We start from the raw sequence: 26,586 nt of genomic DNA, 5'->3' as shown, positions 1-26,586 counted from the left end.
TCATATTACTTGATGCGAATTGTAGTTGCTCCTTGAAAGGATATCACATAACAATAAGGCAATAAGCCCCACTACTGGTAATGAATGCCAGAATGATTATCTAGTTTCAACGTATGATACAGCCCTTTGACGTTTATAATACAAAATACAGTCCGTACTTGAAATAAAGCTTGAACTTGATTATGTGCTTGTATTCCTATGTACTATGTTGAGCACTATCCCAATCATACTTCCGTGTTCCGTTATTCAAAAATGTCCACTTTCGGGGTACAGTGTAGCCGCACACTTAAATGAATATCAACAACAATATCCCCCACACGTAGGAATAACAACCCTTACAGTGGAACATCAATTTGGGACTAACGATGGTTATTTTACAATAAGAACATTGAAGATAGACATGAGATTATCTCACATAATAAAACAAGGCAATTAGTCACAGATGAACTTTCCTTCAATGAAGGTTGTGACGCCCTAAATTTGGAAACACTACTACACGAAGGAATTAGGGAAGATCCCACTTCAACGAGTTATACCCCTAAATTTAAGGAAACCTCAAGGTTTTATCCTATACATTACAGAGGGAACACATTAGAAATTTTCCAGGAAAGGGTTGAAAGGGACCTTACATTGCTACACCGGGCCACCCCTGCTAATCAACATAACTTAAATCCTAAAGAAAGAAATGCTTTGAAAAGACTCCAAACTAATGAAAGTTTGGTCATTAGGAATGCTGACAAAGGTGGCTCGGTGGTGGTAATGTCTAGAACCCAATTTGTCGCGGAGGCCGAGAGACAGTTACATGACAACAGAAATTACCAGATTTTGGGAGGAGACCCCACAGACAGGTACAAAAGGGAATTGGTACAGATCCTTGATGACGGTAGGGAGCTAGGCGTTCTGGATGAGTCTACCTGTGACTTCCTCCTGGTGGATAATCCAGTAACCCCCATCTTTAATCACCTACCAAAGGTACATACATCCCTGGAGGAGGTCATTGGTAGACCCATCGTTATCGGTATTGGATCACTCCTGGAGAGAATCTCGCAATGGGTGGATGGTATACTACAGCCCATGGTGGGGGAACTTACTAGTTTCTTGCAGGACACTACACATGTCTTAAAATTAATGGAAAAAGTAATGTGGGATGAGAAGGATATGTGGTTAACCATTGATGTCAGGGCGCTTTATACCTTCATAACGCATGAGAAGGGTCTGCAGGCCATTGAATTTTTCCTAAGACAGAATACTGGCTTTTCTGACAAACTAGTTGTTTTGTGCTCAGAGTAGTACGTTACCTTTTGACACATAATTATTTCACCTTTGAGGGTTTTTTTTTTATCTCCAGAGATGCGGGGACAGCTATGGGTGCTAAGTTTGCGCCCTCTTTCGCCAACCTCTATATGGAGTGGTGGGAGCTGTCCCGCATCTATGGGGATGAGAACCCCTTCAGGAGAAATATTCAATTTTACAGACGATATATTGATGACCTGCTCTTGGTGTGGAGGGGCACAGTGGAAGAAGCAAGGACCTTTGTTGAATGGTTAAACAATAACGACTTTGGTTTGGAGTTTACTTTTGAACTCAATAAGAATCAGATTTTTTGGATCTCACTTTGAGAGGTATTCCCAAAGTCGGGATTGAAACCGAGGTCTACAGGAAGCCAATCACTGGTAATACACTACTCCACGCCAGGAGCAGTCACCCAAGACAGGTGTTTAGGTCAGTCGCAAGGGGCCAATTCACCAGACTTAAGCGCAATTGCAGTAACAGTAAGCGGTTTGAGGTACATGCTGACCAATTGTCAGAACACCTTAAGGAGAGAGGTTACAAGTCTCATGACATCAATAAAGCAAGAGAAGGAGTCAGTTGTTTAAACAGGAAGGAATTACTTGACAAGGTAAAACCAATGACGGAAAGTAGTGGAAGTGTACACTTTGTAACAGATTATAGTGTGCAGTATCATAAAATCTGCCAGATAATAAGGAAACATTTCAAACTACTAGCAGCAAATTTAAAACAATGGTGTGGGTGAAGCGCTGAATCTTAATCTCCAAAGCCTCACTATAAAACTATCCCCTTCCTGGATAGTAACAATTAGAATAATAGATTTTAAAAAAATAGATTTTAAAAAAGTGGGCGCTTAAAGCAGGAGATTCAGTAGATATGCACAAATTACAATTTCCTCTGTAGGGAATGGATCAGACTATGGGGGATGATGTCCAAACTACTGCCGTTCAGAAATCTTAATAAACAAATCTGATATATTTAAATATTTTTATTTAATATGTTTAAATGTTTCAAGAACAATTCAAAAATTCAAAAACAATAATTAATATTCAAGATTAAAACAATAATTCATATTCAAAATCTAAAACAATACCCATTCACTTCCAACTATAGTTGCTCTTTCAGCCGTACACACACTCCCTCAAACACTCCCTAAAACAATATAGTAAAGATGGTTATAAAAACAATATAAATGCAATAACAACAGTATAAATGCAAGCTTGAATAAGTGTCAAAAACCAGAAGTAGCAATATATTCCCAAAAGGGATCAACAGGTAATATTGTCTATTCCTGATAACAAAGTTGTGCACAGTATTTTTACACAAGTCCGCTACAGCAAGGTAAGGTGCCAGGTCTTAGTATCTTTAAAATTGATTAACCCCAAATGAGAACAGCCGTCAGTCTTTTTTCACCGGCGCTGTATTCAGTTTGCAAAAAAGGGGGGTAGTCCGTAAGACTTCAGTACTTTACGAAGAGCTCCGTTACGGTCCTGTATATTTAGAGGCTATCCGCCTTCTTACCGTTACTCCACTGTATTTCAGCCGTTCTTGATAAAGACCCACACGGGTTGAAACGCGTAGAAGAATTACCCTGTCACTACACAAACAAACTGTCTTTTTCTGCTACAAGTCTATTTGATAGACAAAGACTGGAGGATCTTTCAACCGCGTACTGTGTAAGTACTAAAGAGCGGTCACAGAATCAGGACTAGAGGTCTTCCTACACCTCGTAATAGACTTGCGCAAGTCTGATTCACCTGGAGGTTCCGGATACCAGGTGACGTAGGAGTCTTGGAAGCCGCCGGTGTGCGGTCAATTGTTTGCAGCAGAACGGCTGAAATACAGTGGAGTAACGGTAAGAAGGCGGATAGCCTCTAAATATACAGGACCGTAACGGAGATCTTCGTAAAGTACTGAAGTCTTACGGACTACCCCCCTTTTTTGCAAACTGAATACAGCGCCGGTGAAAAAAGACCGACGGCTGTTCTCATTTGGGGTTAATCAATTTTAAAGATACTAAGACCTGGCACCTTACCTTGCTGTAGAGGACTTGTGTAAAAATACTGTGCACAACTTTGTTATCAGGAATAGACAATATTACCTGTTGATCCCTTTTGGGAATATATTGCTACTTCTGGTTTTTGACACTTTTTCAAGCTTGCATTTATACTGTTGTTATTGCATTTATATTGTTTTTATAACCATCTTTACTATATTGTTTTAGGGAGTGTTTGAGGGAGTGTGTTCGGCTGAAAGAGCAACTATAGTTGGAAGTGAATGGGTATTGTTTTAGATTTTGAATATGAATTATTGTTTTAATCTTGAATATTAATTATTGTTTTTGAATTTTTGAATTGTTCTTGAAACATTTAAATATATTAAATAAAAATATTTAAATATATCAGATTTGTTTATTAAGATTTCTGAACGGCAGTAGTTTGGACATCATCCCCCATAGTCTGATCCATTCCCTACAGAGGAAATTGTAATTTGTGCATATCTACTGAATCTCCTGCTTTAAGCGCCCACTTTTTTAAAATCTATTAAACTACTAGCAGCAGACAATGCATTGGTTGATACGGTAGAGAAAGGATGCAAATACTCCTTTAGAAAGGGTGTTTCAATGGGCAACCTCTTGGCCCCTACCCAACTCAAAAGTACAAGAAGGGAAGAACCTAGTTCTTGGCTTAGATTTAAGGGAGTATACAAGTGCAGTAATTTCACATGCAAGGCGTGTGAACATCTGGTAGTAGGTGAAGGTTTCAAAAGTTGTGTCACCAACAAAAACTACAGACATAAGAAATGTATGAATTGCCGAAGTAGGTTCACAATATACCTAGCAGAATGTGTAGCCTGTAACCTACAGTATGTAGGGATGACAACAAGGGAGACACGGTAACTTAGTAGAGAACACCTCTTGGACATCAATGCAGGCACTCTGACCACTCCTCTCGTCCAGCACTTCAAATTGGTCCATAATAGGAAGAGTGCATACTTTAAATGGACTATAATAGAAACAGTGGATGCTGGACGAAGAGGGGGGAACAGAGAGGCTGTGCTTGCCAAGAAAGAGGTTTTTTGGATTTTTCATTTGGGGACTAGATATCCAACAGGGTTAAATTCAGCCTATGACCTCATCAACCACTGGTATTAGGTCAACGAAATGCTTAATTCATAGCATTGTTCGAATGTATTTACTTTTAGTACATAGTACCCAAAGTACAAGTTAGAATTACTTAAATCAGTGTATATGCCTACCATTATACAGAGGAGAGGTTAGGAGTACCTAGCTTTTCAGGGACACAACACAAGGGAGATTTCACCTAGTGTAGTACTTAAAGGAACTTATTAAAATTACAAGGCCTAGATTGAAAAAGAGAGAGAGAGTAATAAATTGTGTTTTCCCTTTCTACTTTCATATTATAAACTTATATAGGCACCAAGTTATTATGATAGTTTATAGTGTATTGACTATGTATTTTGCCCTTTAAGCTAAGGTCTGATCATTAACAATGCTGGTTTATTGATGTATTTATCCAAGTATTTAATTGTAGCCTGTTCCCTAATTCCAGAGGTTTGTTTTATCATACTAAATTAAGTCCTTAAACTAAATTAATTCACTAAGTTAAATCAGGTAAATTGCAAAGAAAAGTATATGACATACATATGAATGGTCAAATAGTCAACATAGAGTTAAATTGATCACAGCCCTTCAGCCAATCAATTGTTTTTACACCCTTTTTAAAGCCCAGCATGTTTGAGGGATACAGTGAGCTATGATTACGGCTTAATTTCCGAAACGCGTAAGCTTAACTACACACTGAAGGGCTTATCATTGTGTTTACCTGTTTTATTGAGAAATAAAGCTGCTAATTGACTTTCATTGCGACTCCAGCTTTTGTTTTTTGCTACATGATTTGAGCCGTCTGTAGGAGTCAGCAGTGGTCATCCCAATACCCATGATGGTTTCCTGTTTGGATATCGATGTGGTGGACAAGTGAGGACCTGAGATTGAATTCAAGAATCGGAGACTCCTTACCCCCCAGAAGTCGGCGCTAAACGGTGATGTCATACCTGTTAGCCGGGGTCAGCTGGTGCAGGCGGCGTCCAACGAGGAAGCTTGTTTGCAGCGTGGAGGCTCCAAGTGCAGTGTACGGACCGACTACCGCCAGAGGAGAGAAACCGCTGATACGGCAACTACATTCCAGGTATCCACACCGACCTTATTAGCCGTGAAAAAGGGGGTAAGTGTATGATTCCACCATCGTTAGTCCCAAATTGATGTTCCACTGTAAGGTTTGTTATCCCTATGTGTGGGGGATACTTGTTGTTACTATAATAAACATATTAACCCCTAAACCACTGTACTCTAACATCGCAAACACTAGTTAAATATTATTAACCCCTAAACTGCTGTCCCTAATATCGCCGCCACCTACCTACATTTATTAACCCCTAATCTGCCGTCCTATAATCGTCACCACTATACTAAATTTATTAACCCCTAAACCTAACCCTAAATCTAACCCTAACACCCACAAACTTTAATGTAATTAAAATAAATCTAAATAAAACCTACTATTAATAACTAAATAATTCCTATTTAAAACTAAATACTTACCTATAAAATAAAACCTAAGCTAGCTACAATATAACTAATAGTTACATTTTATCTAGCTTAGGTTTTATTTTTATTTTACAGACAAGTTTGTATTTATTTTAACTAGGTAGAATAGTTAGTAAATAGTTATTAACTATTTACTAGCTACCTAGCTAAAATAAATACAAATTTACCTGTAAAATAAAACCTATCCTGAGTTCCTGTTCCAATCAGCCAATAGAATGCGAGCTCAATAATACTGGCTGATTGGATCAGCCAATAGGATTGAAGCTCAATCCTGTTGGCTGATTGCATCAGCCAATATGATTTTTTTCTACCTTAATTCCGATTGGCTGAAATAATTCTATCAGCCAATCGGAATTGAAGGGACGCCATCTTGGATGACGTCATTTAAAGGAACCTTCATTCAGTCGTCGGATCAAGAAGGAAGAGGATGCTCCTCGTCGGATGTCTTGAAGATGGACCTGCTCCACGCCGGATGGATGAAGATAGAAGATGACGTCTGGATGAAGACTTCTGCCCGTCTGGAGGACCTCTTCTTTCCAGCTTGGATGAAGACTTCTGCCCGTCTGGAGGACCACTTCGCCCGGCTTCGTTGAGGACTTCGGTCCGGTTGGGTGAAGACTTCTCAAGGTAGGGTGATCTTCAAGGGGTTAGAGTAGAGTGGGTGGGTTTTAGAGTAGGGTTGGGTGTGTGGGTGGTGGGTTTTCATGTTGGGGGGGTATTGTACTTTTTTTTACAGGTAAAAGAGCTGATTACTTTGGGACAATGACCCACAAAAGGCCCTTTTAAGGGCTATTTGTAATTTAGTATAGGGTAGGGGTTTTATTATTTTGGGGGGCTTTTTTATTTTATTATGGGGTTTTGATTAGGTGTAATTAGTTTTAAAAAATTGTAATTATTTTATTATTTTCTGTAATTTAGTGTGTTTTTTTCGTACTTTAGATAATTCTATTTAATTGTAGTTAATTTAGGGAATTAATTTAATTATAGTCTAGTGTTAGGTGTAATTGTTACTTAGTTTAGGATTTATTTTACAGGTATATTTGTCTTTATATTAGCTATGTAGTTATTAAATAGTTAATAACTATTTAATAACTTGTACCTAGTTAAAATAAATACAAAGTTGCCTGTAAAGTAAAAATAAACCCTGAGATAGCTACAATGTAACTATTAGTTATATTGTAGCTAGCTTAGGGTTTATTTTATAGGTAAGTATTTAGTTTTAAATAGGAATAATTTAGTTAATTGTAGTAATTTTATTTAGATTTATTTAAATTATATTTAAGTTAGGGTTAGACTTAGATTTAGGGGTTAATAACTTTAATATAGTGGCGGCGACGTTGGGGGCGGCAGATTAGGGGTTAATAAATGTAGGTAGGTGTCGTTGATGTTTGGGGACGGCAGATTAGGGGTTAATAAAATGTGACTAGTGTTTGCGATGTGGGAGTGAGGCGGTTTAGGGCTTAATATATTTATTATAGTGGCGGCGATGTCCGGTTAGTCAGATTAGGGGTTAAAAATGTTATTTTAGTGTTTGCGATGTGGGGGGGCTTCGGTTTAGGGGTTAATAGGTAGTTTATGGGTGTTAGTGTACTTTTTAGCACTTTAGTTAAGAGTTTTATACTACGGCGTTAGCCCATAAAACTCTTAACTACTGACTTTTAAATGCGGTACCAGGCTTGACAGGAGAGGGTCTACCGCTCACTTTTTGGAAGACTCGTAATACCGGCGTTAGGAAAATCCCATTGACAAAATAGGATACGCAATTGACGTAAGTGGATTTGCGGTATTTTCGAGTCTGGCCAAAAAAGTGAGCGGTGAGCCTGTCAGTTCAAGACTCGTAAATACCAGCCGGCGTTAAAAAGCAGTGTTTGTACCTCTCAACGCTGCATTTTAAGGCTAACCCAAGACTCGTAATATAGGCGTTTATTAGGTAAGCATAATTATTTAGGGTTCTCTTAATAAAAATAAGGGCCTTTTTGTATTGTCATGTAATTTTTTTATCAACAGATAAGGGAACCCATGAAACTCAAAAAAATGCACTTTGTTCACACCAGGTTATTACTATAACCCCAATAATCACCTAGCTATTTACTTTACATTAGAGAGGGGATTCTGGGGTATAAAACAAATGGTGTTGGGGTCTCTGGGCTTCAAATCTTGTTCTTAGCCTTTAATTATGCACACATAAAGGGTTAATCCCAACAGTTCCTCATTTAATCTTACTACTGCAGATTAATTCTAACCAGTGCTCACTAAATTATATGGCCACTTCTAAATGTACCCGTGACATTCCCACCACAAATAAACCTATTTTCTCTGTCCCAATCCCCCATACATGCATTTAACACTTTTTATTCCCCACCCACTAATAATACTGAAACTAGAGCTAATCCCCAACTTTTCTGTCCTAACAATTACCCCCTTTCATAGCGTGATCTATCCACTACTAAAGTTAACCCCCCTACTAAACTCTTACATCCCAAATATACCCCAATACTTAACCTCTTCAATTAATAACTGCGTAATAAATAATTAAATAAAAAGCCTGACAATGAATAAAAAGCAAACTATGTGCACATCTATTATATGATTAGTCAGGTTCTCATATTACTGCTCCCCAATCCCCAAAATGTACTTATATATAATTTCATGTACACAGTGTTTGAGTTCTTATACATATTGTATTGATTTGATATATTGTATTATTATTTGTGTTCTGGTACAATGGAGTTGATACTTTAATTCTTTATTGTGTTTGTGTATTAAGAAAATTAATTGGAATTTGACTAAAAGTTATATTTTTATCTTTAGGGAAGTCTTAACCAGTTCCCTCGCTCCGTGTGCACTGAGAGTTGTATGCCCGGATATAGAAAAGCTGTTGAGAAGGGGCAACCCATTTGCTGCTATATTTGTGTAAAGTGCCCAGAAGGCGAGATCTCTAGCTCAACAGGTTAGTTTGTAAACTACCAGACCTTTACCTGAATTTTGAGACCCCCTTTCTGTGAGTTGATGGGGTCATATTAGACATTTATATGGCGAGGGAGGTGATAAGCTGATATTTAGATGCATTGTACACCAAAAATAATGTAACTAAATTATACTATAAACTAATAAACTAATATATAAGAATAAAATAGATCGACCAAGATGTATAGTATTTATAAATAATTATAAATGTTTACTAGGAGTATCAGGCTGATATCAAGCTTTAATATATGTTCAACTTAATAAGCAAACTGAATGAGATTTACAACAGTTATTTATTAAACCAGTAGTGAGCACACAATTTACTGATAGTCATATAGAACGAGTTAGCTGATAGTCATATAGAACGAGTTAGCTGATAGTCATATAGAATGAGTTAGCTGATAGTTATATAGAATGAGTTAGCTGATAGTCATATAGAATGAGTTAGCTGATAGTCATATAGAACGAGTTAGCTGATAGTCATATAGAACGAGTTAGCTGATAGTCATATAGAACGAGTTAGCTGATAGTCACATAGAATGAGTTAGCTGATAGTCACATAGAACGAGTTAGCTGATAGTCACATAGAACGAGTTAGCTGATAGTCACATAGAATGAGTTAGCTGATAGTCATACAGAACGAGTTAGCTGATAGTCATACAGAACGAGTTAGCTGATAGTCATATAGAACGAGTTAGCTGATAGTCATACAGAACGAGTTAGCTGATAGTCATACAGAACGAGTTAGCTGATAGTCATATAGAATGAGTTAGCTGATAGTCATATAGAATGAGTTAGCTGATAGTCATACAGAACGAGTTAGCTGATAGTCATATAGAATGAGTTAGCTGATAGTCATATAGAATGAGTTAGCTGATAGTCATACAGAACGAGTTAGCTGATAGTCATACAGAACGAGTTAGCTGATAGTCATATAGAATGAGTTAGCTGATAGTCATATAGAATGAGTTAGCTGATAGTCATATAGAACGAGTTAGCTGATAGTCATATAGAACGAGTTAGCTGATAGTCATATAGAATGAGTTAGCTGATAGTCACATAGAACGAGTTAGCTGATAGTCATATAGAATGAGTTAGCTGATAGTCATATAGAACGAGTTAGCTGATAGTCACATAGAATGAGTTAGCTGATAGTCACATAGAACGAGTTAGCTGATAGTCATATAGAACGAGTTAGCTGATAGTCATATAGAACGAGTTAGCTGATAGTCATATAGAATGAGTTAGCTGATAGTCACATAGAACGAGTTAGCTGATAGTCATATAGAATGAGTTAGCTGATAGTCATATAGAACGAGTTAGCTGATAGTCATATAGAATGAGTTAGCTGATAGTCACATAGAACGAGTTAGCTGATAGTCATATAGAATGAGTTAGCTGATAGTCACATAGAATGAGTTAGCTGATAGTCATATAGAATGAGTTAGCTGATAGTCATATAGAATGAGTTAGCTGATAGTCATACAGAATGAGTTAGCTGATAGTCATATAGAATGAGTTAGCTGATAGTCATATAGAATGAGTTAGCTGATAGTCACATAGAACGAGTTAGCTGATAGTCACATAGAACGAGTTAGCTGATAGTCATAGAGAACGAGTTAGCTGATAGTCACATAGAATGAGTTAGCTGATAGTCATATAGAATGAGTTAGCTTATAGTCATATAGAATGAGTTAGCTGATAGTCATATAGAATGAGTTAGCTGATAGTCACATAGAAAGAGTTAGCTGATAGTCATATAGAACGAGTTAGCTGATAGTCATATAGAACGAGTTAGCTGATAGTCATATAGAATGAGTTAGCTGATAGTCACATAGAACGAGTTAGCTGATAGTCACATAGAATGAGTTAGCTGATAGTCACATAGAATGAGTTAGCTGATAGTCATATAGAAAGAGTTAGCTGATAGTCATATAGAATGAGTTAGCTGATAGTCATATAGAATGAGTTAGCTGATAGTCATATAGAACGAGTTAGCTGATAGTCATATAGAACGAGTTAGCTGATAGTCATATAGAATGAGTTAGCTGATAATCATATAGAACGAGTTAGCTGATAGTCATACAGAACGAGTTAGCTGATAGTCATATAGAATGAGTTAGCTGATAGTCACATAGAACGAGTTAGCTGATAGTCACATAGAATGAGTTAGCTGATAGTCATATAGAAAGAGTTAGCTGATAGTCATATAGAACGAGTTAGCTGATAGTCATATAGAACGAGTTAGCTGATAGTCATATAGAACGAGTTAGCTGATAGTCATATAGAATGAGTTAGCTGATAGTCATATAGAACGAGTTAGCTGATAGTCATACAGAACGAGTTAGCTGATAGTCATATAGAATGAGTTAGCTGATAGTCATACAGAATGAGTTAGCTGATAGTCATATAGAACGAGTTAGCTGATAGTCATATAGAATGAGTTAGCTGATAGTCATATAGAATGAGTTAGCTGATAGTCACATAGAATGAGTTAGCTGATAGTCACATAGAATGAGTTAGCTGATAGTCACATAGAATGAGTTAGCTGATAGTCATATAGAATGAGTTAGCTGATAGTCATATAGAATGAGTTAGCTGATCGTCACATAGAACGAGTTAGCTGATAGTCATATAGAATGAGTTAGCTGATAGTCATATAGAATGAGTTAGCTGATAGTCACATAGAATGAGTTAGCTGATAGTCATATAGAATGAGTTAGCTGATAGTCACATAGAATGAGTTAGCTGATAGTCACATAGAATGAGTTAGCTGATAGTCATATAGAACGAGTTAGCTGATAGTCATATAGAATGAGTTAGCTGATAGTCATATAGAACGAGTTAGCTGATAGTCATATAGAACGAGTTAGCTGATAGTCATATAGAATGAGTTAGCTGATAGTCACATAGAATGAGTTAGCTGATAGTCATATAGAATGAGTTAGCTGATAGTCATATAGAATGAGTTAGCTGATAGTCACATAGAACGAGTTAGCTGATAGTCATATAGAATGAGTTAGCTGATAGTCATATAGAATGAGTTAGCTGATAGTCATATAGAATGAGTTAGCTGATAGTCATATAGAACGAGTTAGCTGATAGTCATATAGAACGAGTTAGCTGATAGTCATATAGAATGAGTTAGCTGATAGTCATATAGAATGAGTTAGCTGATAGTCATATAGAATGAGTTAGCTGATAGTCATACAGAACGAGTTAGCTGATAGTCTTGTAGAATGAGTTAGCTGATAGTCATATAGAATGAGTTAGCTGATAGTCATATAGAATGAGTTAGCTGATAGTCATATAGAATGAGTTAGCTGATAGTCATATAGAATGAGTTAGCTGATAGTCATATAGAATGAGTTAGCTGATAGTCATAAAATGTACTACAAAATGTATTTGCTAAATAATATTCCGCTGAAAAAAAGTATCAAATTAAAATTGATTAATCAATTGTTGATACATAAAACATTTCTTAAAAACTTTTCAAATAAAATGCATCAAGTTAAATACATAAATAAAATTCATCGCTGGCCAGAGTAAAAAGTTGAATGTAAATTCCAGTAAACTTTCTTCAGGTTCATAACTGACACTTTGACACATGGGGCCTATCTATCAAGCTCCAAATAGAGCTTGATTCCCCGTGTTTCTGGCGAGCATTTAGACTCGCCGGAAACAGCAGTTATGAAGCAGCGGTCACAAAGACCGCTGCTCCATAACCCTGTCAGCCTGCTCTGAGCAGACGGACAGGAATCGCCACAATTCAACCCGATCGAGTGCGATCGGATTGATTGACACCCCCTGCTGTGAGCTGCTGGTGCAATTTTAAATGCGGAGAGTGTATTGCTCTCCGCATCTAGCTAGGTCTTGCGGACCTGATCCGCACTGTCGGATCAGGTCCACAAGACCTTTGATAAATAGGGGCCTTAGTATTAATATATTATTTTTGAGAGTACCTTTAAAAGCCGTTTCATGTCTCCTTTCAAAATCTTTCTGTCTCAGCTCCCACCGCTATTTACTGTTGGGCTATCTCGACCCTGACAGTGCTTATTTGCACCTCGCTGTAGATTGTGGTTTTAGCCTACGTTGTTCTTGGCTTTGCTTACCCAGTCCGGACCTTTTCTAGCTCCAAACTTTTACTTTGCGGTTGAACATATAGCTCCAAGCTGTTTGATTTTGTTGGTATTCCGTTATGGTAAAGTAGTTTTTCACACCGCTACGCGTTTAAACTGATTTCTTCAGCCTTTCTCAAGCAGAAGAGTCTAGTGTCGGATTTTTGGTATTTCTGTAGTATTTATCACAGATACGGAACAGTGTATTAGAATAGATTATCGTTAGAATACAAACTGCCTCAATATTTTTACGGTAATTCGTTGCTAACGATATATTTTCAAACAGGGATCTTTATACTTATATCAATTATTTGCATTAATTGCGATACTTTGAATATAGATCACAACATCAGATCATGGCCCCTATTTAAGAAAGTCTGGCGGACCTGATCCGACAGTGCGGATCAGGTCCGCCAGACCTCGCTGAATACGGAGAGCAATACGCTTGCCGTATTCAGCATTGCACCAGCAGCTCACAAGAGCTGCTGGTGCAACGCCGCCCCCTGCAGACTCGCAGCCAATAGGCCGATAGCAGGGGGGGTGTCAATCAACCCCATCGTACTTGATCGGGTTGATTTCCGGTGATGTCTGTCCGCCTGCAGGCTCACCAGAAACACGGGGCATCAAGCTCCATTCGGAGCTTGATAGATAAGCCCTTATGTATAGCCTAATCTGATTAACATGGCATACCTAAAGATTAGTATAATAGTAAATATATGTCATCAGATTATAATAGTATGACTTAAGGTTATCGTTTATAGACAGGTTATTCTATTTGATTTTAACAATTCATAAACATTCATAAAAAATCTGCCATTACATCTAATACTAGCGACTAAAGACTATATAAATCCATATAGGTTATATGATAGAGGGTATCTTGTTAAAAAAAAAAGGGGAGGGATATTAAAAAGAGAGTATGTTATTCCAGGACGATATAGATAAAAATACAGAAAAAAAGAATATATAGATATAATTTAGAACAAATAATTTACATAATGGGAGTATCCTTTCAAAACCTAAAAGACTAATCCATATGTTAATGATATCTACAATAGCGAAATTAATTTAATTCACATCTCATGATATTCATATGTGAATTACATTAGAGGGAATTTTATATCTTTTTTTATTGGATTTCATTATAGTCATGTTATTTATATCTATTGAATGATGTTTTATTAGATATATACAGGGGCAAATTTACCATCATAAGATATAAAAATTTAAAATTTAAATTTAAAAATGTTATTAATAAGTGAAAGAATGGAATGATGCTAAATTCTATATTGAGACCTTTTGGATACTTTGTTTCCAATTCGTAGATCCATTTATACTCTAATTTTAAGAGTTCTCTTTGTATATCTCCTCCTCTCCAATTTGGGGTGAGTTTTGCAATTGCAGTGTAATTAAAATTCTTTAAATTGCAATTGTTACATTTAGTAAAAGGTTTTGGGACTGGGAGGTCTTTATAACTGTCCTCGAGCATTTTCAAGTAGATCAAATATGTTCTCTTACTCGCTCACGGACAGGTCTAGTGGATTCCCCTATATATTGTTTACCACAACTACATTCCAATAAATAGATTATGTTCTTATCTGTACATCTTATAAGGTCCTGTATTTCGTATTCTTTACCCGTTATTGTTGATTTAATTTTTTGCTTTTTCTTTGAATGTCTAGTGGATTCCCCTATATGCATAACATGGGAAAAAAACTTTTTTTTTCTCATTCCCATGTAAATCTTTATCTGAATTCTGTTTTTTCTTTTTTAGATCTGTAGGAGCTAATCTTTGTTTTAGATTTCTCACTTTTTATATACTATCTGTGGTTGTTCACCTACTATGTCTTTCAGTTTTTCATCTGATCTTAAAGCATTCCAATGTTTTTTCATTATATTTTCTACTTTTTTCTAACTACTGCTATATTGTGTTATAACTTATAAACTGAATTATAGGTTTTTTGTTATTGATATTTGTTTGGTTCTTATTTTTGTTCCCGTATAGGATCTCTTTTCTATCTATTTATTAATAAAATTGGGGAATGACATTAATAAACTAGAAGAAAAATTAAAGAAATACAAAAAGGATAAAGAATATATGGAGAAGTAAATAAAAATGCAAGAACAAATGAAAAATACTAAAAAAGAGCCAATAAGTATAAAAAAGAACAAATTAGAAAGAGACAAAAAAGACTTTGAACAATTTAAGGTAAAAGAGGGAGCTTTGAGCTTTAGCACCCATAACTGGAGAACAACGATTAATGTCAAAGAAAATATAGATACAAAAGAGGGAGAGAGACATGGAGAGACTAATATTTCGAAACCAAATCAGGAGAATGGGAGAGATTTGAGGAATAAGGGAGGAAATTACAGGAATGGTATAAACCGAAATAGATCAGATAATGTAAGTTGGCACAAACAGAATCAACAAAAGAGATGGGAAGAAAATCCTTGTACTAATACTCAGAACTACTAATTACAACGAACAGGAATGATTACAATAGACACAATTACAATAGAGGTTGGTCCGATTATAGGCCAAACTATGATAATAGATCACATTATGAAAATAGTTCACAATATAATAACCAACAACAGTATTGTTACGGTTACCCTTAGTCTCGCTGAGAGATGGACCGCTTAGTAGCCTGGATCCCTATTGCTAAAGAGGGGAGAAGCTGCTTTCCATAGTATTCTATATGAGTCTCGCAAATATAGAATAATCTCCCTTAGCTGCAGTACAGCTAGGATACCCTTCTGCCCACAAAAACGAGTCAACGCTGCGATTGAGGGTCAAACAAGAACTCAGGACTGGGATGCCCAGCCTGCTTTTTATTAAGGTTACATGCACACAGGGCACTCCCAGGGGGAGAGGGGGGGGAAGCACAAAATCCCCCATCACACATTTAGATAGAGAGCACTGTCCTTTGACAGGCCACAATAGGATTACAGTACTTAAGATAACAAGTTTACAAGTTCATCTTATCAATTAGCAGTCTGGCTCCAGAGGTGATTAGACAATAGTTTCTAAAAGCTGAAAAAAAAGAGTTAACTCTTTATGAAATGATACTTGTTACGGTTTTCTTGGAGCCCTTCTTAGGCGCTGGCTTGCTGGTTCAGGCATTGCTGCTGGGAAATAAGCTATTCAGAACAAAATAACTAATGCTTCTGTAACAGTGCTCCCTTTCTGTGGAACACTCTGGCAGACACGGTCTGACCCCTTTTCGGGGCAGACTAAGGCTGTCCAGACCGCTGGTTATGCGGGGCTGAGGTCGGTTTGTCTGGACAACCCGTCGGCGTTGCCATTCTGTTTCCCAGGTCTGTAAGTAATGGTGAAATTGAAGGGTTGCAACGATAAGCTCCAACGTAATAGCCTGCCGTTATCTCCAGAGACCCGGTTCAGCCACACCAACGGGTTATGGTCGGTGACCAGAGTGAACTCCTGCCCATATAAATAGGGAGTCAATTTCTTTAATGCCCACACCAAAGCCAAACACTCCTTTTCGACCGCTGCATAGCTGACTTCGCGGGGCAGGAGCTTCCGGCTGATGTAGGCAACTGGATGCTCCCCTCCATCTTCGCCTACTTGGCTGAGGACGGCTCCCAGCCCGAACATGGAAGCATCTGTATGGACGATAAAACGTTTGTTAAGGGCTGGGGCCGCCAAGACAGGAGCGTTAATTAGAGCATTTTTGAGAGCCTGGAAAGCCGTTTCACAGTGGGGAGACCACAGGACCTGTCGAGGTAAGTTCTTCTTGGTCAAGTCAGTCAGGGGTTTGGCAAGTGTGCTGTAGTATGGTACGAACCGTCTATAGTACCCTGCCGTGCCCAGGAAGGCTAGGACCTGAGTCTTAGTGATGGGGGTGGGCCAATTGGCGACAGCTTCTATTTTGGCCGGCTCTGGTCGCTGCTTTCCACACCCCACCCGGTGACCCAGGTACTGTACCTCGGCCATCCCAAAGTGGCATTTTTCTGGCTTCAGAGTCAGGCCAGCAGCCCGGATCTGATCCAGAACCATTCCCACATGAGCTAAGTGGTCCTCCCAGGACTCACTGTGGATCGCTATGTCGTCCAGGTAGGCGCAAGCAAAACTCTGGAAGCCATCCAGGAGCCTATCCACCAAGCGCTGGAATGTAGCTGGGGCATTCTTCATCCCAAACGGCATTACCCTAAACTGATATAAGCCGAATGGAGTGACGAATGCCGACTTGGGGATAGCCTCCGGGGCCAGGGGAATCTGCCAGTAACCTTTGCAGAGGTCAATAGTGGTCAGGTAATTTCCCCTGGCTATACGATCAAGTAGCTCGTCTACCCTGGGCATAGGGTAAGCGTCCGTCACGGTCTTTTCATTGAGCCTCCGATAGTCTATGCAGAACCGGGTGGTCCCATCTTTCTTGGGCACCAAGACAACTGGGGAGGCCCAGGGACTATCGGAGGGCTCAATTACCCTGAGCTGGAGCATCTCATCGATCTCCTTCTTCATTCCTGTCCTAACTGCTTCGGGGATTCGGTACGGAGCCTGGCGCAAGGGAGCTTGTCCCGGAGTATCTACCTGGTGGGTGGTTAAAGTAGTGTACCCTGGCTTCGGGGAGAAGGTGAGGTGTTTGGACTGGAGGAGTTGGTTGAGCTGCTCCCTTTCAGTGGGGCTAAGTCGGTCCCCTATCTGAACCTGCGCCACTATACCTGTGGGGAGGCTCTTTTCTAATAGGTCTGGAATGGGTAAACTGTCGGGGTCTTCCTGAGGGGAACAACATACGGCCGTCACGTTCTCTGGTCGCTCAAAATATTCCTTGAGCATGTTTACATGGAATGTCTTTCTAAGATTGTTGTCGTGGCAGCTAGCTATCACATAAGTGGTGTCTCCCCTTTTCTCTACGATCTGGTAGGGACCCTGCCAGGACGCCTGCAATTTGTCTGTCTTCACCGGCTTAAGTACTAACACCTTTTGTCCTATGGTGAAGATTCTCTTTCGGGCCCCCCGATCGTACCATACTTTCTGTCTTCTCTGGGCCAACTGGAGATTAGCCCGCACGGATTTGGCTAATTGCTCCATTCGGTCCCTGAGTTCCAGCACGTATGGCACAATTGGGACACCGTCAGCCTCCATCTCTCCCTCCCAGTGCTCCCGGATCAGGTTTAGGGGTCCCCGTACCTTTCTTCCGTAGAGCAACTCGAAGGGAGAGAACCCTGTCATTTCCTGGGGCACCTCCCGATAAGCAAATAGGAGGTGCGGCAGGAAGCGTTCCCAGTCTCGGTATTCCTGAGTGAACGTCTTGAGCATTTGCTTGAGGGTCCCATTGAACCTCTCACACAGCCCGTTCGTCTGGGGGTGGTATGGGGAGCTCAGGAGGGACTTAATTTTGCAAACCTGCCAGAGTTGTTGGGTCAATTCAGCCGTAAATTGGGTGCCTCGGTCGGATAGGATTTCTTTTGGAAATCCTACCCGGGAGAACACCTGTACTAGTGCATTCGCTACCGTATCCGCTTGTATGTTGGATAGGGCGACAGCCTCTGGGTACCTGGTAGCGTAGTCCACTACGGTAAGAATGTATCGCTTACCGGAGGGACTAGGGGTAGCCAGTGGTCCCACTAGGTCAATAGCAACCCGGCTGAAGGGTTCCTCTACAATGGGCATATTTACTAGCTGGGCTTTAGGGTGATCGCCTCGCCTTCCTACTCGTTGACACACATCGCAGGTGTTACAGTAAGTTCTAACGTCAGCGTGCACCCCTGGCCAAAAGAACGTGTGAGTAATGCGGTGTAGGGTACGGGTAACGGCTAGGTGGCCTGCTAAGGGGATGTCGTGGCCTATTTTGAGGATTTCTTGACGGTATTTGTGGGGCACTACCAGCTGTCGCCTACGCTGTCCCCTTTTCTCTGTCCAGCGGTATAGTTTCCCTTTTTCCCATAAGAATGTTTCGTTATCTGCCCCGCCCCCTCCGGTCTCTGCTCGTTCCCGGTACTTTTGTAAGGTCGGGTCAGTCTTAGACTCTGCCTCGAAAGAATCTGGGGTGTCCCAGGGTATGGGGCCTAACCTGTCAGGCAAGGTCGGGGTAGGTCTTACCTGTGTCTCCCGCACTGGTGAGAGCTCTCGCTCCGTCCGGGCTTGGGCCCGTGTAGTCACTGGGTCCGCCTCGTTGTTGCATACTGGAGCATAGGCAGAAGTCATGGGGCCCAAATCGTTGCCCAGTAGTACTTCGGCAGGTAAATTATCCATTAGGCCCACGTTCACAGCCCCCTTTCCCGCTCCCCAATCAAGATGCACTTTAGCTGTTGGAATTTTGTACACATCCCCCCCCGCCACTCTAATGGCCACAGTCTGTCCGGATCGCTTGTGCTCTGGCACCAAATGACTCTGTACCAGCGTGATAGTAGCCCCTGTGTCTCGCAATCCCTCGGTAGATCGCCCCTCGAGCCATACCCTCTGCCGATGGTGCTGGCGGTTATCTGAGGCAGCATATACAGGGTCTGCCTCGTGAAGCGGCCCCACATATCCCTCCATAGGGGCCTCTTGGTTAACACAGAGGGCCCGGGCCGGACGATAGGACCCAGAGGGGTAATTGTAATTCCTGGGTGTCTGGTGCGTATTAAGGGGGCAGCTAGCCATGAAATGCCCTGGTTGCTTGCATCGGTGGCAAGTCGGTCTGGGACGCTCAGAGCTGTTATTGGGTGGTCCTGAGTGTCGGACGGGCCCTGTGGGCACCGGGGCTCGGAATTCAGCACGAGGGGGTGCACGGTAAACCTCTCTGGGTTCGACCCGTGCTGGAGCTCGGTAGTTCATGGGTTCATGAAGACGGGAGTCATAATGTTCATCGGCCAATTTGGCTGCTTCTTCTAAGGTAGAAGGCCGCCTGTCTCGCAGCCATTCCTTCCCTTGCTGTTCCATGCCATTATAAAAATGTTCTAAGAGAAACAATTGTAAAATTTCCTCCCCAGTCACCGCTTTACTTCTGCTCAGCCAGTGATTTGCCGCTCTCCGCATTCGGTGCGCCCATTCCATATGGGTATCGTTAGGCTTCTTTTCCGTGCCCCGAAACTGTCGGCGATACGTGTCCGGAGTTACAGCGTACCGTCGCAACAGTGTCTCCTTAACTAGCTCATACTGTGTCACTTCCTCAGCACCCAGAGTACGAAAGGCTTCCAGGGCTCGCCCGGATAGTTTCCCAGACAATATCGTGGGCCACTCTCTGTTGGGAATCTGGTGCAGGGCACATTGCCTTTCGAAGTCCGCCAAATATTCATCAATCCCTGTCTCGCTCTCTAGGAAGGGTCGAAATGCCGCATAGGGTATCTTGGGCCTCCCAGCATTTTCGACAGGGATGATTACCTGCGGGGCTTCAGCATTGCGGTGTGCGTTCGCTAGGTTGAGTTCGTGGGCTCGAGTCTCTCGTATATCCTCGTCCGCCTCCGCCATCAACTGCTGTACCAATTCCATGGAGGGGTTCGGCCCGTATAATGAGAGCCTTTCCCGAACAATCCTGGTTTTTTCGTCACTAATCGTGGTCGGTGTTTCCGCCATTGTGAAGCTCTGATCCAGTTCGGTCAATTCTGCGATCAGCTCTCTCCTCGGCCGGTTGCTGGCGTACCCCCCTCTGCTTTCAAGTAAATCTTTTAGGGTTGTACGCTTCAATTTTTCGTAAGCGCTCTCCATCCGTTCTGTACCTCTCCTAGGAAATCCAGGAAAATCCCACCGCTGCCACCAAATGTTACGGTTACCCTTAGTCTCGCTGAGAGATGGACCGCTTAGTAGCCTGGATCCCTATTGCTAAAGAGGGGAGAAGCTGCTTTCCATAGTATTCTATATGAGTCTCGCAAATATAGAATAATCTCCCTTAGCTGCAGTACAGCTAGGATACCCTTCTGCCCACAAAAACGAGTCAACGCTGCGATTGAGGGTCAAACAAGAACTCAGGACTGGGATGCCCAGCCTGCTTTTTATTAAGGTTACATGCACACAGGGCACTCCCAGGGGGAGAGGGGGGGGAAGCACAAAATCCCCCATCACACATTTAGATAGAGAGCACTGTCCTTTGACAGGCCACAATAGGATTACAGTACTTAAGATAACAAGTTTACAAGTTCATCTTATCAATTAGCAGTCTGGCTCCAGAGGTGATTAGACAATAGTTTCTAAAAGCTGAAAAAAAAGAGTTAACTCTTTATGAAATGATACTTGTTACGGTTTTCTTGGAGCCCTTCTTAGGCGCTGGCTTGCTGGTTCAGGCATTGCTGCTGGGAAATAAGCTATTCAGAACAAAATAACTAATGCTTCTGTAACAAGTATTATAATAGACAATTTAATGGACATAATAGAAATAAAGAATATAATACAGATTACTCCTCATGAAGAGAGAATGAATATTGGAATGGAGAAAAGGGTTATGAATATAGTAACAGACGGCCAGATTAGGAGTTTTGCATTATGAGTGGCTCGGTAATAACTTGCAAGTTATTTCCACCACTCACCTTTAATAGAGCTGCTATTACAGGTTTTCCAAAAAACGGCGTTTGTGGGCAATATAGCAGCGTTGAGCTCCATACCGCACACAAATACCAGAGCTGTTTTGAGCTGCTTTTACGTGCTCGTGCACAATTTCCCCATAGACATCAATGGGGAGAGCCAGCTAAAAAAAAGCCTAACACCTGCAATAATGGAGCGTAAAGCTCAGTAACGCAGCCCCATTGATTCCTATGGGGAAAGAAAATTTATGTTTAAGCCTAACACCCTAACATGAACACTGAGTCTAAACACCCCTAATCTGCTGCCTCCTACATCACCGACACCTACATTACACTTTTTAACCACTAATCTGCAACCCCCGACATTGCCGACACCTACATTACACTTATTAACCCCTAATCTGCCGCCCCTGACTTTGCCAACATCTACCTACACTTATTAACCCCTAATCTGCTGCCCCTAACATCACCGTGGCCACTATACTAAAGTTATTAACCCCTAAACCTCTGGCCTCCCACATCACTAACACTAAATAAATATATTAACCCCTAAACCTAAGTCTAACCCTAACACCCTTAACTTTAATATAATTAAAATAAATCTAAATAAAAATTACTATTATTATCTAAATAATTCCTATTTAAGACTACATACTTACCTGTAAAATAAACCCTAAGCTAGCTATAATATAACTAATAGTTACATTGTATCTATCTTAAGTTTTATTTTTATTTCACAGCTAAGTTTGTATTTATTTTAACTAGGTAGACTAGTTAGTAAATAGTTATTAACTATTTACTAGCTACATAGTTAAAATAAATACAAAGTTACCTGTAAAATAAAACCTAACCTGTCTTATACTAAAACCTAACATTACACTAAAATTAAATAAATTAAATTACATTTTTTTTTATCTAAATTAAAAAAATATTAAACACTAAATTACACAAAATAAAAAAGAAATTATCGAATATTTAAACTAATTACACCTAATCTAATAGCCCTATCAAAATAAAAAAGCCCCCCCCCAAAAAAAAAAAACCCTAACCTACACTAAACTGCCAATGGCCCTTTAAAAGGGCCTTTTGCGGGGCATTGCCCCAAAGAAATTAGCTCTTTTACCTGTAAGAAAAAAATACAAACAACCCCCCCAACAGTAATACCCACCACCCACACAACCAACCCCCCCCAAATAAAAACCTACCTAAAAAAACTAAGCTCCCCATTCCCCTGAAAAGGGCATTTGGATGGGCATTTCCCTTAAAAGGGCATTTAGCTCTTTTACAGTGCCCAAAGTCCCTAATATAAAAATAAAGATCCACTTACAGTTTTTGAAGCCTGGACATCCATCCTCATCCAGCCGGGAGAAGTCTTCATCCAAGCGGCAAGAAGTTGTACTCCAGACAGGCAGAAGTCTTTATCCTTCCGACGCGTAGCGCCTCCATCTTCAAGACATCTGGCGCGGAGCATCCTCTTCTTTCACTGGCTACTGAAGAATGAAGATTCCTTTAAATGACGTCATCCAAGATGGCGTCCATTGAAATCTGATTGGCTTATAGAATTCTATCAGCCAATCGGATTTAAAGGGTAAAAAATCCTATTGGCTGATGCAATCAGCCAATAGGATTGAGCTTGCATTCTATTGGCTGATTGGAACAGCCAATAGAATGTAAGCTCAATCCTATTGGCTGATTGCATCAGCCAATAGGATTTTTTTACCCTTTAATTCCGATTGGCTAATAGAATTCTATGAGCCAATCGGAATTCAAGGGACACCATCTTGGATGAAGTCATTTAAAGGAAACTTCATTCTTCAATAGCCAGGAAAAGAAGAGGATGCTCCGCGTTGGATGTCTTGAAGATGGAGCCGCTCCGTGTCGGAAGGATGAAGATAGAAGATGCAGTCTCAATGAAGACTTCTGCCTGCCTGGAGGACGACTTCTTGCCACTTGAATGAAGACTTCTCCCGGCTTCGTTAAGGACTTCTTGCCGTTTGGATGAAGACTTCTCCCGGCTGGATGAGGATGGATATCCGGTCTTCAAAAACTGTAAGTGGATCTTCGGGGGTTAGTGTTAGGTTTTTTACGGGTTTATTGGGTGGGTTTTATTTTTAGATTAGGGACTTTGGGCACCGTAAAAGAGCTAAATGCCATTTTAAGGGCAATACCCATCCAAATGCCCTTTTTAGGGCAATGGGGAGCTTAGGTTTTTTAGGTAGGTTTTTATTTGGGGGGGTTGGTTGTGTGGGTGGTGGGTTTTACTGTTGGGGGTTGTTTATATATTTTTTTTACAGGTAAAAGAGTTGATTTCTTTGGGGCAATGCCCTACAAAAGGCCCTTTTAAGGGCCATTTGCAGTTTAGTGTAAGCTAGGGTTTTTTTTTTTAATTTGGGGGGCTTTTTTATTTTGATAGGGCTATTAGATTAGGTGTAATTAGTTTCAATATTTGATCATTTCTTTTTTATTTTCTGTAATTTAGTGTTTATTATTATTTGTAATTTAGATAAATGTTTTTTTGTAATTTAATTTATTTAATTTTAGTGTAATAATAGGTTTTAGTGTAAGACAGGTTAGGTTTTATTTTACAGGTAACTTTGTATTTTATTTTAAATAGGTAGTTAGTAAATAGTTAATAACTATTTAAAAACTAATCTACCTAGTTAAAATAAATACTGACTTACCTGTGAAATAAAAATAAAACCTAAAATAGATACAATATAACTATTAGTTATATTGTAGATAGATTAGGTTTTATTTTACAGGTAAGTATTTATTTAGTTTTAAATATGAATAATTTAGGTATTAATTGTAATTTTTATTTGGAATTATTTTAATTATGTTAAAGTTAGTGGGTGTTAGGGTTAGGGTTACGTTAGGGTTAGGGTTAGACTTAGGGTTAGGGGTTAATAACTTTAGTATAGTAGCGGTGACATTGGGGGCAGCAGATTAGGGGTTAATAAGTGTAGTTGGAGAGAATTGGACCGAGCGCTACAGTGGCGCCTTAAGCTTACTAACAGTTAGCCTCCTAGTAGGCTGATAATAGTACTAATACGAAAAGGTGAGAGTAAGCGCTAAAAGAGCTTAAAAGGCTAACAGACTTGTGGCTAAATCTTACAATTTATTACCTTCGATAAAGGCTAAACATAAACAAATATCACAATAAAACCACAATAACACAATAAAATTAGAAACATGGATCCATGTCTAACTTCTAAAAACATAAGTACATAGTAAAATCTCCTGGGAGATGCGAATTACAGTGGGAGTGATGACACTCCTTGGTAGTGATACACAAGTGTGGGAAGTTAAATAAAAATACAAATCTTAATACTTATAAGCAAAGTTATAAACCATAAAACGATTCCAAACTCACAATGTCAATCAAATATAAAGTCAATCAAATATAAAGTCAATCAAAAATGGTGAAAAAATGGTGGAAAAAGTAAAATGTGAATGTTCGTATTAAACCGTGGGTGTGTCCTCCAACGTTGCTTAGGGTAGTGAGAGATCTATAGTCAAATATAGATGTTAGATGAAGTTGTAGAAAAAATGAGTAAACAATGAGTAAAAAATAATTTAACCTTTAGGCAAAGGTTATTAGAACCAAAAGGCTAAAAACAAAAAGCAAAAAATAGAAAAAATAATAATAAATGAAAAAATCCACTTTGGTGAAATCAAATATGAAATGTAGCAATCCAAAAAAGAAAGCGTTCGTGTTAGTTGTGTGCAAAAAATGGGGGATTAAAACAAATTCTGTGCCCAGTGAGTTCAATGTCCCATCCGATGTTAAAAGTAAAATCACAATAAATAGCAACAAAAAAACCTGTAGGAAAACAAAGAAAAACAGAATAGTGCAACACTGTATACAATAGATAATAATGGTAATCAAAATCAAGCTCACCAGTATGCCAACGCGTTTCGGCCTAGATTAGGCCTTTCTCAAGACTATACTGTGTAGTGATCTCTGGGAGCTTTAAATAGAGAGTGTGAGAAAACAATTGGTGCCGTTTTGGCGCCAAAATCGGAAAGACTTCCCTTTCCTGTTTGCCCCATTGCATCTCTGGGATGTTTCCTGTGGTTTCTATCCTATTCCCATCCAACCTGTATTAGTTGAAAATTAGAGAGCCTCTATTCTATGTATCGGTCTAGAAATGGCCTTATTGTTCCTAAGGGTTATTTGGCAATCATTCCGGTACTCTTCTACAGTGGCTCTATACATCCTTTATGTATAGTAATAAATTGTTTGCTGTCTGCGGACTGATTTCCCTTTTTTTTCTGTGTTGATGTTATTATTAGGGAATGGATGCTTACTTTAGATCAACCTAATCCTTATATAGTCAGAAGCGCTCAAATCGGAAGATACCGGATGTTTACACAGCCGACTTCCGACTTAGCTCCTTGGATGCGCTCAGATCGGGAGATACCGGATGCTTACACAGCCGACTTCCGCCCTGATTGATTTGCTCCATTACGTTATGGAGTGTGACCGGAAGTGAAGTCATGTCTTCCGGTTTGGCTTCTGGTTGTTGTGGTAGATTACCACATTTGTCAGTTTTATTGTCAATGCCGGTTTTGGTTAGAACCTGATATGTCCATATTTAGGCTTTAGCTTCATATGTATGTGCATTTTAAAAATAAATCAGAGTGAAATTGTCAAATCAATATATTTAGTAAATTAGTGGGATATATATTCTGAGTCTTCATATATTATGAAACTTCTTAATCTGTCACTACTTTGTGGAACGGCTATAATTATCTAGCTTTTCTCAATATTTGTAATGATCTCTATTCTGATCTGTTAGTCTGTATTAGAAAAAGACAAATAAAACAAATTAAACCCTGTGTTTGTGTATTTCTCACTACCTACTGTTATGGTCAACAGAGGTGAGGTGGATCTGTTATATATATCCTAAAATGGAGTTTTAGAGTTCACCGGAGTTGTTATCTTTCTGTTAAGTGAACCCGTTAGTTATGGATACACTGAGAGTTTGGACCTTACTGTTCTTTCAGATGAAGTTATAAACTCAAGGTACTTGAGTGGTACATTAGATAAATACGTGGGTGTCTTACTAAGGGTGGCTATTTCTCAAATATAAGCTGGGGTCTGATAATGATCAAGAAGAT

At 39.6% G+C, this 26,586-nt stretch overlaps 1 protein-coding gene across 1 annotated transcript in view; it reads left to right on the top strand.

Annotated features, from left to right (window-relative positions):
• The first annotated feature begins 759 nt into the window (after positions 1–759).
• The window catches only part of LOC128652756 (vomeronasal type-2 receptor 26-like), a 39,732-nt gene continuing 13,905 nt past the window's right edge, over positions 760–26,586 (top strand). The window contains exons 1-2 of the mRNA XM_053705687.1: positions 760–1,269; positions 8,729–8,867. Coding sequence (XP_053561662.1) covers positions 760–1,269; positions 8,729–8,867 — 649 coding nt within the window. The remainder of the gene's footprint in view (positions 1,270–8,728; positions 8,868–26,586) is intronic.

The sequence above is a fragment of the Bombina bombina genome, chromosome 3, assembly GCF_027579735.1.
Source record: "Bombina bombina isolate aBomBom1 chromosome 3, aBomBom1.pri, whole genome shotgun sequence".
Lineage (NCBI taxonomy): Eukaryota > Metazoa > Chordata > Amphibia > Anura > Bombinatoridae > Bombina > Bombina bombina.
This window is presented reverse-complemented; position numbering and strand designations above follow the sequence as displayed.